General features: G+C 37.8%; 1 protein-coding gene across 2 annotated transcripts; it reads left to right on the plus strand.

The window, feature by feature from the left end:
- Positions 1 to 2: 2 nt before the first annotated feature.
- RB195_000524 (uncharacterized protein) lies at positions 3 to 14195 on the plus strand (the record flags this gene model as incomplete). 2 transcript variants are annotated; one of them, XM_064196917.1, is made up of 16 exons in its annotated part: positions 3 to 114; positions 169 to 215; positions 775 to 828; positions 893 to 996; positions 2129 to 2267; positions 2318 to 2455; positions 2521 to 2626; positions 2747 to 2845; positions 4371 to 4447; positions 4537 to 4677; positions 4801 to 4852; positions 4910 to 5043; positions 5104 to 5214; positions 11545 to 11600; positions 11660 to 11778; positions 13996 to 14195. In XM_064196917.1, 16 exons carry the CDS (start codon positions 3 to 5, stop codon positions 14193 to 14195), a joined length of 1689 nt encoding a protein of 562 aa, XP_064052798.1. The 2 variants fall into 2 exon arrangements, with proteins under 2 accessions (XP_064052798.1, XP_013291543.2); XM_013436089.2 differs by lacking the exons at positions 11545 to 11600; positions 11660 to 11778; positions 13996 to 14195 and having other exon boundaries at positions 5104 to 5301.
- Between the last annotated feature and the right edge of the window lie 2602 nt (positions 14196 to 16797).

The raw sequence follows: 16797 nt of genomic DNA on the forward strand, positions 1-16797 counted from the left end.
GTATGGATGGAGTTGTGATGATTTCGGATATAGCGTGGATCCAGCGAGGAGTGGCGAAGAAAATTCCGTACAAGGTGAAGCTAGACGATGATCAGTTGAAAGAACTTATTGCCGGTAGGTTACTTCGTTCTTCGTTTCATGCTCTCACTTAAGGTGGTTTTCATTTAGGTGCTGTTCCCGATACTTCAGAAGTGGACAGTGAGGAGGAAAAAGAGGTTTGTACACATTGCTTCGTCATAGTACCTATTTATGCTCATTTTTATGTTTTGAAAACAAATAGTTCTGCACAACAGCACTGCGGGTATCTAGGCAGGTTTTTCAAGGTCTCAGCCAATAAACAGATGTGATTGATTTAATAATTAGTTAGTTACAATCAGCCCAACTGACCAGTAAACATTTTTCTTGTTGAAATTCATTGTAATTTTTTCAAAACTTCCGTCTATGAGCCTAAAAGCGGGAAAAGTCGTTCAAATTTTGGTTTTTTATTGGTTGGAGGCTGGTTGTGAAACATTTTTGAATATGACTGTAATGCCGAATCAATGTGCATTCACAATTCATGTGCATAACGGCAAAAATGGCTGCTGCTAACTTCTTGAATCTTCTTGATTTCACTTTGATTACTATGTGGCCGGAGGCTGCATTAAAGTCCAAGAAAGAATTTGACGAATGACTTGCTGATCATGGATTGCTATACAACTTTACATTGAGTACGAATGTACAACTGGATTTCTTTATTAGAATTCAAAATTTCGGGGTATATCTCATGCTGTTCAGGACGAAACTGCAGGAACTGGATCAACTGAAGCAGCTGATTCGTCTTCCGTAAAAGTAAGAGTTCATTGAACTGCATGTTTTTGAAAAAGTGTTTTTTTTTTCTTCTGATTCTTTCCAGAAGGAACCTGGTGTTCGTGGGTCAGCATCCAAGGAAATTGAAGAGGATCAAGAGGATGTAGAGATGCAAGCCATGGAAACTGAGAAGGAAAAAAAGGACGGAGGGTAAGCAGTTGTTTGTAGTCGATTCCTCAAGTCTTCCTCGTTCGACCGAAACATCATGGGGATACCCAGAGTCAGGCAAGCGCCCATTCAGCTTCATCATTTTGACACTTATTTAAAATTGTCATCATTATGTTCATGTTAAGAATTTCGAATAATTCTTAACATTCTTCTTTCAGTCACTATGACCTCCATATGACCTTTTCTGTCCTTTTATGTTCTAACAGGAACTCTGTCGAATTGTTCATGTAGGTGAAATTAAGTCCCGATGACGACGCCCATATTTTTGAGCAATAGTCTTTCGGCTGATCTTCGATGTTGCTTTGTTTCCAGTAAGTAGAGTTCAGGACCTAGTCTGCAAATTTGACATTGGAAATTTTTTTTTCAGAACGCTGCCTTTATGAAAAAAGGTTTAGGTTTGTCTCTCTACGTCTAGGTTAACATGTTGAGAAGTTGTGCAGAAGAGGGTCACTTTAACAAAATAAGCTACTTTATTCGACTTTTACCTGATTATTCATCACAAAATGTTTTAACTTGTTAGAATTTTAAGTGAAGTGAGTGGAGTGAAGTTTTAAAATTATCTCTCTTTTCATAACGAGTACCTGAGCTCTCGTTCTGCTTGGGATACACAATGTGCCGATAGCTTGAGAACCTCGATCTGCTTAGGGTGGTCCGCTGGTAGAATATTTGCCCCAATTAAGCTGGGTCAGAGATATAAGCGAACTCACGGAGTTAACATTCATCCCACAGTTATATCGAAAAACTTTAGGAATAATGACACTCATACAAGAATTCAGTGCATGGAATGTGACCGGCAGAACAAAGATGGTGCATCTAACTATACAATTTGTTTTTGTTCGAGTTTAGCATGAGAAGCGTACTGAAGCATGAAAAAAATGTTCTTTCTGTAGACAATAATGTTTATCTATTAAGGGTTGTGGGTAAATTAAGAGGGGTTACATTGTATAATTAATGCATGGCTAGGGATTACGTTGTATGATTAGTGCATGACTGATTCTCAAACTCTGTGGCTTGATTGTTACATATACCCAACCTTTTTGGGCTTCTTTTATGTCAGACAGCTTATTTCCTTTTATGGTTTATGCTATCGCCAGTCCCGTTCTGTTTTCCTTAGGATGCGGGGAATTGCTATGTATTCGTCGAATACAGACGATCCCTACGTAACTTTGCATGTTGATAGCGATGAAGAAGAGAAAGAAGAAATAGAAGTGAAACCCGAGGACAACCTCGTCGCTCTGGCTAAAATTGATAAGGTATACCTCATGTCTTATTTTGTTATCATGACAGTTCTCTTTATTTTTAGAATAACTACACCTTAGAAGTGTTTGTGTACAACGAGAACAATGGTGATTGGTACTGCCACCACGATTATATTTTGGATGCTCCACCTTTGTGCCTCGAACCTGTACAACACGATCCGGGGAACGATGAAACTGGAAAAGTAAGATCCCTCAGTGTTATGAAAGGAGTATTTGTCTATTAGAAAGTATTTTTATGTATTCGTAGGGAAATCTTCTTGCTGTTGGTACCATGGATCCGATTATCAACATTTGGGACCTAGACATAATGAATGCTGTTGCTCCTGTCGTCTCCTTAGGCGCCAAGAAGAAAGGTGGACAGTTTTACCACCGTTTCAATACTCCTTTTCTTTTTTGCCTGGCAATTTATACATCAGTTTTTGGGCAATCTTTCTTGTGCTTTGTTCATATTGTATTGGTCTTTTCATTTACAGGTCGCAGAAAGAAGCGGGACGGTAGGGAGCAGGGCCATTCTGATGCGGTCTTGAGCATCGCCTGGAACAAGTTAACACCACACGTTCTTGCAAGCGGAGGTATCTACTTTTTCGTGCTTGCTTAAAGGCATCACCCCACGAATCTGAGGTGGTGCGTTTAGGGGTATTTGTATTCAGGATGAACTACGGAGAGGGGGATTCGTCATTTCCTCCTAATTGCCGTAAAAAAACGGCGGAAGATACGGTTCTTCGTTTTGGGCACCATTTTGTACAAGAGGTTCGATTGGAGCGCAGTCTTGTGGGCGCCGCATCTGGCTTTTTTTACGGCAATTAGCAAGAAATGGCGGAATCCCTCCTTCTGTCTCTCGTACGAATACTCAAATCAACGCCAAGAAGAAACTTCGTGTTGAAATCGAAGGATTGAGAGCTTTTCTTTCTATCTCCGACTGGAGGTAGAAAGAACGGTTTTTTAAAACAGTTCTTGTGCAGAAACATCGTTTGTTTTATTGAAAGAGTAAAAAAGGTGTCGCTCATCGTTTTCTCTTCTGTAGTTGACGTATTACACAAACATGTGTATAGTTGCTTAAAAGCAGCACACCACGGAACTGACGTGGTGAGGTAATCCGCGGAAAAAGCTTGAGGTGAAGTGTAGATTGCGGGGTCCGGCGTGAGGAACGTACATGTAGTGTAGTGTACATAGAGAAGCGTTCTAATGCACCTCGTAGGAACTAAAGCGGTTCCCACTCCACAGAATTCCAGCTAGTCTTTCGGCTGGTCTTCAATGTTGGTTTGTTTCCAGTAACTAGAGTTCAGGATCTAGTTTGCAAGTTTGATATTGGAATTTTTTTTAGAACGCTGCCTTTAAGAACAGAAGTTTAGATTTGCTGCTCTGCGTCTAGGTTAACATATTGAGAAGTTGCGCAGAAGAGGGTCACTTGAACAAAATAAGCTACTTTATTCGACTTTTACCTGATTATTCATCACAAAATGTTTTTACTTGTTAGAACTTTAAGTGAAGTGAAGTTTTAAGATTATCTCTCTTTTCATGACGAGTACCTGAGTTTTTTTTACGACGATACGACGCTTAGGAAGAGAGGGGCGAGACCAGCCTGGGTACTAAAATCTAAATCTCCATTTCTATCTTTTCCCGCGGATTCCCTCACCATTTCAGATTCGTGGTATGCTGCCTTTAAATAGCTAGCTGTTTAATTTTAAACAGCTGTTTGTCTAGTCTAGAGATGCTTATCTCCATCAGCACAGTGGTGATTTCATCATTCTCAACTATCACGTTGTTAAGAAAAGAGAAGGAAAAACGACTACTCTGATTTCTTTTCTTTTACGATTTGAACTTCTTTTGATGTGCTAACTTATCAATCGAATTCCTGAGTTTATTTAGGAGATCATTCGCCAACCTGAAAACTATTCAAGGCGTTTTTTACATGTTATGATATGAAATTTGGAAACGGGAATTTCAAACTTGATGCTACACTAATTCCCTATAGAAATATATTACACACTAGACCATTTGTAAATTTCTATGTTAGTTTTCTAACACTCGTCTTACGGTGTGTTTTATCCCTATTGTCTTTGATACTAGGACTTGAAAATTAAACACTTTTTTTAGGCGCAGATAAACAAATAATTTTGTGGGATTTGGACGAGGCCAAGGCAGCACAATCATTTTCTGAACGAAGTGGAGAGGTATGACTCGTCACTCCTTTCCATTGCATAAAATGAACTCGATTTTAAACTTCTTGGGGTATTTTATATCTCCAGAAGTGCAATTTCAGATACAAGCGTTAGCATGGCACTCCGCTGAGCAATCTTTCATTCTTTCCGGTGCATTGAGTGGTGCAGTTGACGTCCTGGATTGTCGTGAATTAAATGGATCTCCATCGGCATCTTGGCAGTTCAATGCACAGATTGAGCAGGTGCGTTCTTCTCTACTTATTATTTTTGTCTTATTTAAGTGAATGCAAAACGCAAATAAAAATATTTAAGTGGATACAAAACAAAATGCAACGCAGTGACTTCAAATGAGTGTTTCTTTTTAGATCAAATGGAACCACTTTAATCCATTCGCAGCATTTATTGCCTCTGACGACGGTTTGTTTTTTCTGTGGCTGAAATGTTCACTATTTTATCAACTGCTCAATTATATAGGAATGCTGCGGCACATAGATATGCGAAAGCCTGGTGAATGTTTATGGGAAGGGCAAGCTCATGATGGAAGTGTCAGTGCTCTCACTTTGTCTGCTATCATTCGTGGTCTTCTTGTGACCGTCGGACATGATCAGGTAATGTGTTGGAGTGTGTGTGAGTACGTAATTCCTCTCATCGGTTTTTTTCTTTACTAGATGCTCTGCGTATGGAAAGTTGAAGATGATGGATCTATAAGGAAGATACATTCCGAGACGCAAAATATTGGCACACTACATGCTGCTCAGTTCAATCCTGATGTGGGCACAGTATGTTGCATTGGGGGATCATCGAACGATTTAGTAAAAATAGTCAATATGGCTAAAATGAGTACTGTTGTGCAGGCTTTTTCATAGTGTTGCTTTGTTTTTTTTTACCCTCTGAGTATGTTACGCAGCAGGAAAGGATATGAGTCATTGCTTGATTCTGGAATATTTTTTTTTTTTGACTCAGAGTACACGCCTAACTCGCTCTTACTGGTTTTACAAAGGCAGACTGATGTGACTCTGTTGTTGTTTGTTGGGATCTTTATACGATTTTCATAAGTTTTTGCTTCCTTTGAAAGCTCTAAAAAATACGCCTGGCTTGGCTGTAACGACTTTGAAAAAAAATTCTTCTGTTATTCCCATTTTCTGTTTATATATTTTTTTAAAAATTTTCACTTCTCTGTAGTATAGAGCGTCAGTAGATGTGCTTGTTAATGGTGAAGTGATAATATTGTAGTAACTTTCTCATCGAGGACAGGTGAACATGTGCACGAAATGTTAACTGAAGTCGATCCTCGGCAGTGGTTCGCAGAAAATTTCAAGTAGTAGTGGATGTGGCTAACGTGGATTTTTAGATGGGATATTATGTTCCAGGTCCCCGCATAATAGAAGGTTTTTATAAGTGAATTCTTCCCTGTGTTTTAGTTGTTTCAGGCCAATAGATGAGTGCTGACGGTTTACATAATTGCGAAAATATACAGACTTTTTTGCAAGGAAAGCTAGAGGAAATTAGCAAGACTTTGAATAGGATATTACAGTTTTTGTTGCTCTCATTTGGTCCAATTATTACCATCGAAGCTACAGTTCCTATTAAAGTCTAGATCTGTCGTGCATGTAGAAAGCTCGATAATGAATTGTACATTCTAAGAATGTTCCAGTCTAAATTCCAGAGCAAAATGCAAGACAGTGCATTTTTGATTGCAGAAGAAACGAGGTTATTTCTTGGCTGCATAACGAGGGAAAGGCTCCTTAAGTTCATAACTGTTACTAGTACCTTTAATGTTTACTGCAGCCATTAAATACGTCCCACACTTGGTCCCCTGCTCGAGTCTGTGCTATCTGCTCTTTTTTGTTGTTATTATGTGCTGACTCTAATGTAATTTTACGGCACTCCGACCATTAAGATGCTTTGTTGCTTGTTTTTCGCAATTTTTGATGTTACTGGGAGTAGCGTTTTTTGTTTTTGTTTTGAAGTAGTGCATCTGTTCCTCGAAGAAAGATGCCAATGAGGTTGTGCTTGATTTTGCAAAATGCTCGCTCGCTTGTTCTATTGTTTCAGCTAGGAGCTCTTTTTTGAATTTTAATGATTATTGAATAGAGAATTGGAGTTTAAATTACAAAGCTAGATTCTATTGCCTGACTTTGCAGGTGTTTGTTGACTATTCTGTTATCTGTTGCAAAGTTGTCATTGTTTTTTTCTTTCGTTATGTACCTTCTTTAAAAAAAAAAACATGCCAAAATAAATTGAAATAGAGAGAAAACTCAAAGCGGGTGTCTGTTGATAACAACTGACTGGAAAACGTTAGTTGCTGGTTATTAACGAAGGTGGGACCTATTTATGGATAAAAGTTGGCTTGAAGAGCAATCTTGATGTAGGTGGTGAGGTAAACATGTAGTATTGATCCAATGTAGTACCAGGTGGTACTGTAGCTGTCTATCACTTCATTGATAATGGAATCTCTGATACGAAAACTTGATTAGATGAATTCTTACGGTATAATGATAAATCACATGTTAATGGCTGTGATTATCATCTTCAGAACGTCTCTCCCGTGAAAGTAGAAAAAAGTGCTGAAATGGCTTTCTCATTATCGGTTGCTTCCTAATTTCTTGGAAATCATGTTGTCGTTAAAAATTAAGTAAAGGTTCCTATGACATTTTTATTTCCCGATCTTGTATTCGTTATTACTTTTATTCGACAAGGAGGAAATCTTTGTGTGTATGCCTTTATGTAATTTAATTTATATCAATTTAATCTATATAGGGCGGATGTAGTGTAGCGGTTAGAGGTTGCGCTTCCTACACGATCGATCAGAGGTTCGAATCCGCCCTAGTGTTCACCAAGCTTTTCATCCATCCGGGGTCAATAAATTGGTATCAGACTTGTCTGGGAGGATAAAAACACTGACTTGACACATCGGCTGGCCACCGCAAGTCATTGTATGGGCCTTCGTAAACCTCAAACGATTCTGAATTGAAGTGAACGTGGAGGCGCATCATAAGCTGATTGATTAACGCCAGAAACTTTATCTTTTAATCCTTTATATATGAAAAGGCAATATATGTGCTTTACAGACAATTGAATGATGTATGGTTTTTCTGGCTTTTGTTCTGATAGTATTTCTAGGATTCCCTGGGGGAAAATAGTCGTGCCCACGTTAGCACACCGATGAGCGAGCGAATGTGTCTTCTTACTTCGTGCATCGCATGTAAGAAGTTCCGCAGCGCCGCAGCGGACGATGCATCAATCGAGTTCTAACGAAGTCAGCTAGTGGTGCTGTTTTGGAAACATTCGCACACATCCACATCGATTCTTTCGGAAGAAGTCTGTTGGAGAACAATAACTGGAGTCGGCTGAAGTTGCTTGTCATTCTCTTCGTTCTTCCGCCAAAGGTCTACGCGTATTCCCATAGTTGCACTTTCTTGTCGAAATTTCGTCACGAAAGTGCAACTGTAGGAATACATATAGAGTAATAACTAGTATGTTCGATTAGTAACTGTTCCATATCCTAGTATTTATCATATTGGAACTTTCATAGGTTCACAGGAACTGAATATTTGGGATATCTATCATTTAATACAGAGTAAAGTAAGAAATTTTGTATAATTGCGCTGAACCTTGGTTTACCTCATACCGCGATCAAAACTACGGTGACCTCAATGTTTTTGAGGGGAATTTTGTAGATCATAGCATACGGTAAGATGCGGTCGTTTCGGGATATATTTGAGCGTTCAACGGAAATGTCGTTATTGAGTATTTTGAGCAGAAAAAAAAAGTTTGCTTGAGTGGTTAGACATTCGTCATTCATGTTGGTCATTCGAACAAAACTCTTCTTTGCAAAAAATATTAAAAATAAAAAAAAAAAAAAAGAATCTTGATATAACTTTTTTGTTAATAGCCTCCACATACCTGTCAAACTTTTTAAAAAATCGATGACTAAACTGAATCATACCTTCCTTAAGAATTAACTGGTTGATTGTTTGCAGTTAGTGCGGTTCTGAAATTTGATTGTTTTCCAAAAATTCAATCATTTTTTTTTGTAAATTTTTATTTTTCTGTAGTTCTGGGATTTATGCACGTGGTAGATAGTGTTACTATGTAGTTTGGTTTTTTGACAACTTCTTGCAAACATTCTCCATCGCAATCCCAATTAGGCTGACATTGGTATTAAATTTAACATTTGAATTCAAAGTTCTTAAAAGCTCTTTATTAATCCAGAATCTTTATTTATTAATCCCAGTCTGCTACAGTATGATTTATGTTGGTCACTCGAACAAAAAGATTCTTCGGAAGAAAAATATCACATTAATAATATAACAAACATAAAATAAAAATAAAAGAATAAATAGATTTTTGAAATAAAATCCTTTTTTAAGTAAGAAGAATAGATCCCTCCGACGCTCTTCAACAAATACCGGCTACTCCGCAATTAACCTCAACAACGAACTTGTTGTTAATTTTTGACACCTAACTTTTCAGCTCATAATTTCTATTTTATTTGTCTTTAAATTCTAGAATCCCTTATTTATTAATCCAAAATTTACAAACAAACCTCTCCGAGTAATCAGAGCGCCTTTCTTGCACAAAAAGAGCAGTAAATAATTTTTCTATGGAAAAAATAACACAATAATGACGAGATCAGCAGAATACAATTGAAGCAATTCCCAATCTTTTTTCCGCTTCAGGGTTTCCATTTCTGTTGTTTGTTTTCCAGGTTTGGTTGAACATTTTATACATCTGGATCGATAGTAAAGGACAGTGTGGTGTCAAAGTATGCGATTAACGTTAACCCACAGTGAGAGGTTGTGTTAAGGTCGACAACTGATAAAACAGAATTAAAATAAAATAAAGAATAAAAATATATAGAATAGAATAAAACACAAACTGGAATATTCTGAGTTACAGTGTGATACAAAAAAGTATTAATCCTGATGTAGAATTTTCAGAAGCTTCTGTAATTCTTTCATTATGTGCATATCGTCTGAATAAAAGTAATCTCGAGAGGATTCAATTTTACGGTTTATTTTTCGACCAGAAAGGGAATCAACAACGCAGCAAAGAGCAACTAAAAACGAGATGTTGGAATTCCTAAGTTCTGAAAATGAAAAATGAAAAATTCCGACGACAGTGTTTTTATCGCTCCGGGGTAGATAATTAGGGAACAGAATTGTCAGGAAGGATGAAAACACTGACTTGATACATTGGCTGGATCACGCAAGTCGTTGCAAAGGGGTTAGACACGGGATCGTAAACCTCAAACGATTCTGGACCTAGGTGAACACGGTGGGGCATCTCAAGCGGATTGATTAACGAAGGATACAGTACCCTTTTTTAATCTTTTATACATTGAAAAATTCATTTACTGACCACTTTGGACAGCACAGACCCTAAGCTCAGCCGAGAGAGTTGTTGACAGCCTCAAACTAAAAGTGGGTCTGCAAATAAAAGATGAAGGAGGAAACGTAGCATCCGTCCACGCTTTCTGGGATTTGTCAACGCCTTCAACTTCAATTTGGAATCGTTCGGGGTTAAGAACGCCTACGCGGTGTGTACAATGACTTGCGAGGGTCAGCGGATGTATTGAGTCAGTGTTTTTATCTTCGAGACAAGTTTAGAACGATCAAGAGGGATGAGATGCTTTGCTTTACTTCTACTTAAAGGCATCTCCCCACGAATCTGGGGTGGTGCAGATTTCAGGTGGAGTATTCGTATACGGGATGGGAGACTATGGAGAGGGGGTGATTCCGCCCATTTTTTCCTAATTGCCGTAAAAAACGGCCCGGAAGATGCGGCGCCGCACAAGGCTGGCGCGCTCCAGTCGAACTCGTTGTAGAAAATAGTGCGCCAGAACGCCTGTAACCGTATCTTCCGGGCCGTTTTTCACGGCAATTAGAAAGAAATGGACGGAATCGCCCCCCTCTCCATAGTCTCCCATCCCGTATACGAATACTCCACCTGAAATCCGTACCACCTCAGATTCGTGGAGTGATGCCTTTAACACATGGATCGCTACACGTGATGCATAGCGGCGCGTTCAGCTACGATACCGGAACCTTACAGTAAGTAAGCGTAAGCATATTTAAGAAGCTAGTCCACGTTATATCATCCGTGTTATCGTTCTCAAAGCAAATAGTCGGTAACGGAAGAGACGAGATGAATAACCTGTGTGCCAATATTCTAGAAACTTCGAACGCTACTGGGTGACAGGTGAGACCGGCACTTAGCGTGAATGACCATATTAGGATCGGTACTAAACATAAAATACCTAAATTTGAATCCGAAAAAAAAGTTTCCAAGATGGCTTCAGCATGGTTCTTTGTGGATTCGCGTTTCTTTTCATTGCATCCTTACAAAAAAAAAAACAAAAAAAAAACGGAATTGGCAGAACCGCAGTTGATGGTTGGGGAATGAGTTGTACTTGTTAAGTTAGATTTTTTTCAGTATTTTTCAGTAGACTTGGTGGAACATAGAAACCATTCTTCAATAAAGCTGAACACAAAAATTTTCGACGAGGATAACACCTGACCTGCACTTTTCCTCCATCCCGTATGTACAAGCCTAAACATAGAAGGATCACAGAGGAAAAAAATCTCGAAAAAATTTTTATATTGAGTTATTTCACTGGAAGAAATAGATTTTAGCGAGTATCTGAATGAAACATCCCAGACATCAACTTGGAAAATTAAGCCGCCTTTAATGATTCCTAAATTTGGAGTTGTTGCACTTTTTCCGTCACCGTGTAAGACTCGTTGTCATGGTTCGAGGAACAAAAACCTTTTGAGTGTGTTCTGGGAACACGTCAGTCCGTCAGTTACATATTAATGTTTAAAATCACTTGAAATGAAAGCAGTTCGTCATTCGAAACTTTGTTGATCCTTTCGTTCGTTGAAAATTGAAGTGGGAAAATATGCTACATCTTTTAAAGTTCTAATTTTGTGAAAATGAACTTTCTGAACTTCGAATCTTGAACTTTCTTATTTTAGTCAATTTTTAGTCGTGGGAAATTCCATTTATATATATTTTTTATTTCATTTTTTATTTAAGGAGATTTTAGTATTGTGCGAGGCTGCCCTTAGTTCCTTTAGTACATCCTCATAATTTATTTATTCTAGCCGATTCAGCGTTGTCCTATGTACAAAGCTGAGTTCAGTGTTGAGGAAAATTCAAAGTGAGTTATGGATTTATGGAGGCGATTCCAAAGAAAGTCTCGAGAAAAGGAGTCTTAAGAGGATTTTCACCAGGAGGAGGAGACGATCTCGTCATCCGATTTGCTGAAGGGATAGGGGAGAGAGTGTTTGCTCATGCTGTAGTGTTCTGCACATCCTACTCTAACTCGAGACGAGCTCGTAGCTTTTTTTAAATGCAGATATTCTCTGATTTTTCGTTTTTTTTAACGTGGTCATAAAGGTGTAGGTGAGCCCGTTTTCTCGGACATATTTGCTCGTGTTAAGCTCGCACATATTCTCTGGAGTCAGGAAGATGCAGGTTAAGTTTGGCGCATATGGAGCGCATCCAGCGCTGCTATGGACGAACAATGTCTCGTGGGACACATTCTCTACTAGGAGGGAATCGATCCCGTCACTTCTTCTCTATTATTTTTCATTTTCTCGTTTGTCTTCGTTTCATACGTTGTTAATTCTGAAAATCGTTAAATAAAAGTTTGGCATCGAAGCTGGATAGATCCCTTACGATCACTTACGTGAATTTAAAAATCGTAACCTTAATTAGGTAGCTATTACAGAGATAGATTCCAGCTCCGTATATCTTACTTATTTTTTTTCTCAAATTTTGATCCACCCCGTTAGATCCAGGACGCTACGCAAACCGCAATGACTTCCGATAGAGACTTGATTTAATTCAGGGATGATGATAGACTGGCACGGCATTGGCCGGTGACAATAAAAGATAGATTTCGTTCAATTCAAATCCTCCACTTCATAGAGTGCTTGGAAAAGATTTATTCGAGATATTATATTCGTTGGTAGAAAGAAAGAAAGAAAGAAAGAAAGAAAAAAAACCCCACATGCTGTGTGAGTCGATCGGGTAACGACATCGGCAGCAAAATTTTCAAGTACGCGACTAAACGCGATTATGTTGAAGAGGAATTGAATCAGAAGATCCAGCAAGTTGTTGCTTTCGTTCGAGATTTCTCCACACATTTGCCTCTGGATGTCCGCATAGCCCAGCCGCTGAAACGCTTCCTTTCACTCGTATGTTGTTATTGGGCAGAAGCGAAAGCAATCCGGTACCGCCTTCCTCCGATTGCTACCAGCTACTTCCATCAAAAGTGCTGCTCCTCGCTCGCTCGCTCGCCAACCGCCCCATCTTCTTCTTCTTCCTCCTCCTCCTCTTCTTCTTCTTCTTTTTGATGGAACGAAGACGAATTTCTAGAGATATCCCTAAGGAGCACCGGAGACTTCTGCCCCTCGAATGAATGGGATGTGATGTCGGAATTCGCTCCCCTTTCCAGCCATAGGGTGTTGTCAATAGCTGTGTGTCTCTTATTACCTTCGTACATATCTTTTTCTTTTCTAAACTAGCCTGTTATTCGCTACTTCGTTATTTCGTTTATTCAGTATTCAGAAAAAAGTCCCCAATCTTCCCCAGACGTCTCTGAATTTCTCCTCTGGTTTTTTTTTTCAAATCTTTTCTCAAATCAAATCAAGAAGCATCTCTGAAAAGCGGCGTCAGGTAGGAGGAGACTGACTTTCAATTTAAGGACGGTGAATTTAGTGAGATTGAGAGTACGATAACGTAGAAACGTAAGGAAAAGAGAATGCTCACCTTTTGGGTGATAATACGAATCAAGGAATCATAGTGCTCATTCTGGAATTTCATTCATATTCAATCTTCTGAGATGAGATCCTTAGGGAGTGGAGATTTCCATCGAAATTGATCTACCGCACTTCTATCCCCATTATTTTCTTTCCGTCGCATTGTAGGTCAAAGTTTTCGAATGAACTCATAGCATGGTGTTTTTTTCTTTATTCAGAGCTTGTTGACTTCCACTAATTCACATCATTCGTTTTTCCGTCATTCCATTTCATTTTCTACTAACAGTACCTGAAATAGATGTTACATATCAAAATAATGATAAGCTGAATAAACAAATAAATATAATAATAATAAATTATCATACTAGAATAATTGGTGGTACAGGTGAGTCTGGACAAGTTGATGAATCTTAATTTGTGTTTGTCGTAATTTGCCCTGAAATAATAATAATAATAATAATAATAATAATAATAATAATAATAATAATAATAATAATAATAATAATAATAATAATAATAGTAATAATAATAATGTTCTGTCTTTAATAGTAAGAACAACAACAATAATTCTATTAAAACTTAGAATAATAGCATAACAATAATGCTTTGAAATAATAACAATAATAACAACAAAATAATAAGAAAATAATAACAATAACAATAACAATGACAATAACAAGGACAATAATAATAATAGTAATGACAATAATAATAAATAAATGAATAAATAAGTCCTTTCAGTGAACACCAGGGAGGAGCCGTCAGGTTTCTGAAGTAGAACGTCTACAGGTGTTTCTGCTATTCATCACTACAGCTATTCATTATGCTACTATTATTATTTATTATTATTATTATTGTTACTATTATTATTATTATTATTATTATTATTATTATTATTATTATTATTATTATTATTATTATTATTATTATTATTATTATTATTATTATTATTATTATTATTATTATTATTATTATTATTATTATTATGAGTTCTTACGTATTACATATTATTTTATATTATTACTATTATTATATTGTTTTATTCATTGCTTGTTTGAGGAAGTACAAATTTTTGGCTCTGGAACGAAAAAGATTTTTGCAGAGTCAACAGTATGCTATCGACCAGGCGAGCGGATGTCGTAGGATTTTTGTTTTTCAGTTTCAAAATTACAATGTTTTCTAATAATCTAAATCATAGATAGGTAGGTCCGCTTTCATTTTTGCGCGGTAGGACGCATTCTTTTTTTTGCTGTTATCTACGCCTTTTTTGTTTGACAATTGTTTTTGTAAAGAGTTTTTTTTTAGACTTTAAACAACAAAACATTGTGGCAAAAAACAAAAAGAAAAAAGCAAAAATAAAAGAAGAACAAAGAAAAAGAAGAAAAAAAAGTAAAAGAATTCACTGGTAGCAATGCAATCATGATACTGATAGCGCTCACTGTGCCGAGCGGACTTATCCATGGGATTTTAGGTTTAGTTCGAAAATAAGGGATGGAATGGCGGTAATTGTGAATATACGATATATCTATGTGATAATGATGAATGTGTGCGATTTTATGATATAATATATAGTATACGTAAATTACGTGGATCACAAATAATCTGGTAATTCCAGAGAATAGCGAAAGCTGGGGGAAGACGCTCGAACCTAGTACAACTTTCACAGACTTTTTTATTGGTGTTGTTATTGTTTATTTATTATTTCTTTTAAAAGTGAAGTAACCTATAGGTTTACCTCGGCCACGTAAAGTAACGTAGATTCTTTGGGATGTCCGGATTTTTTGGGATTCTTTGAGACTGTAACGTAGATTTTTTGGGATGTCAAATTAGATGTGCTATGAGGGGTCATCCTCGCTGTATAAACAAAACTTCCATAAACTTTAAACTTCCATAAACTTTCATAAATATAAATTAAATTTTTTTCCAGTAGGGTCTGTTGCTTCTTGTTTCTGTTTTATGGCACACCTATCAGTTCTTTTAAGTGAATGAATGAATGAATGAATGATTGAATGAACGAATAAATAAATAAATAAATGAATAAATAAATAAATAAATAAATAAATAAACTTTAGAGGTCCTAAGTAACCTTAAATAAATGAACTTTACCTTAAATGAAAGTTTGCCAACTTTTATTCCCTTTCAAACAAACAAGTAAATAAACAAATAAACAAACATTTGTTTATCAATCACTCACCTGTAAGACGCCATCACCTAAACCTCTTCTTATCCTCTTATCTCCCTCCACGATAATTCCCCTCAGTAGGTAATCACCTTCATAATTTTCCTGATCATAACTGTACACAGCTGTTAGGATAATTTAAAGGCGTTGTTTCAGGATGTTGGTATGTGGTTTTGACTCGGTGACTCTAATTGTTTTTCTTCCTCACAAAAATGCGCATGTAGCGTGAGAGCGCGGTAAGCCTATGTGAGCTAATTGGTTCAATCTCAGCATCAGCATACAATCGCGGGCAGGAGGGGAGGACTCAAATTATATGGCAACGCCGCCCCAATCAAGCAGCGCTTCTATTCCTATCGTGTTTCTCTTCGCTTCTTCTGCTTCCTATCCTGGATTCTCACACGGTAACGAAAAGATGAAGATGATGGAGTCACGAACTACACCACAAATTTTTCCCTGAGCGGAAAATATTTTTTCCTAATCTCTTTCGAATGTCTCTCACTCGCTGTGTTTCGCTGTGTCCCGTGTTCGAATAATTCGAAACTGAAATTGTTTTGAGCTGGAGCAAGTGCTGAAATTCGTCCAGCTACTGCTCTACCATGTTTTATTCAGCGCATTCCATCTCGGCACCCCACGGCATCCACGCCCCAGATTTCCCTAAGTTCTCTCCCAGCAACGTAGGTGATTTCCGTTGATTGTTTGTATGCGGTGAATTTGAGAAAATGTGATAATATTGTATGTTACAAAATTGCGATTGTAGCAGCGTTTATACTCCAATCCATATTTCTTTTCGCCACGCGTCCCTCTGGTTTTCCTCCTCTAGTTCCTTGCTATATGTTCGGATATCTATTGGGGCGATACTAGAACGATACCTCTCGATTATAAGGTTCCGTTGTTGAGTTCATTGGTGGCGCTGCTTGTGTGGGATGAGGGTTGCGAGTCTGTGAGTCCCCCCACCCGCTTTTGATAGATGGTCTCATATATCCTATATTCCCTCGGCTGCATCGCAAATTTTTATCGAATCCACTCCATTCTGTTGAGGATCTCGTTCATTCCGAGAGTTGAGCCGCATACGTAAGCACCTGGTTCGTCCTGGAAGAGTTTGTGCTAATCAATATCACCTCTGGAAAAAATACTATCCATGAGGACTTGGTGTGTTGTGGGAAAATTCATAGTTTTCGTTAGTAGAGCGTTGCTCGTTGGAAAATTCCCACGTGCAGCTAGAAGTACGGCGTTGGTAGACTCAATCAATCTCTTCTCCTCTTCCACGTCACCGCCGAGCGTCACCGCCGAGCTCAAAATTACTTCCTAAAATTCACATAACTTTTAATCACTCGTCCTATACGGGGCAATTTCGTGTATGGAGTGGTAATAGATCACGGTAGAGTGTGCTTCACCGTGCTGTTTGTTTGTTT

The sequence above is a fragment of the Necator americanus genome, chromosome IV (assembly GCF_031761385.1).
Source record: "Necator americanus strain Aroian chromosome IV, whole genome shotgun sequence".
Taxonomy (NCBI): Eukaryota; Metazoa; Nematoda; class Chromadorea; order Rhabditida; family Ancylostomatidae; genus Necator; species Necator americanus.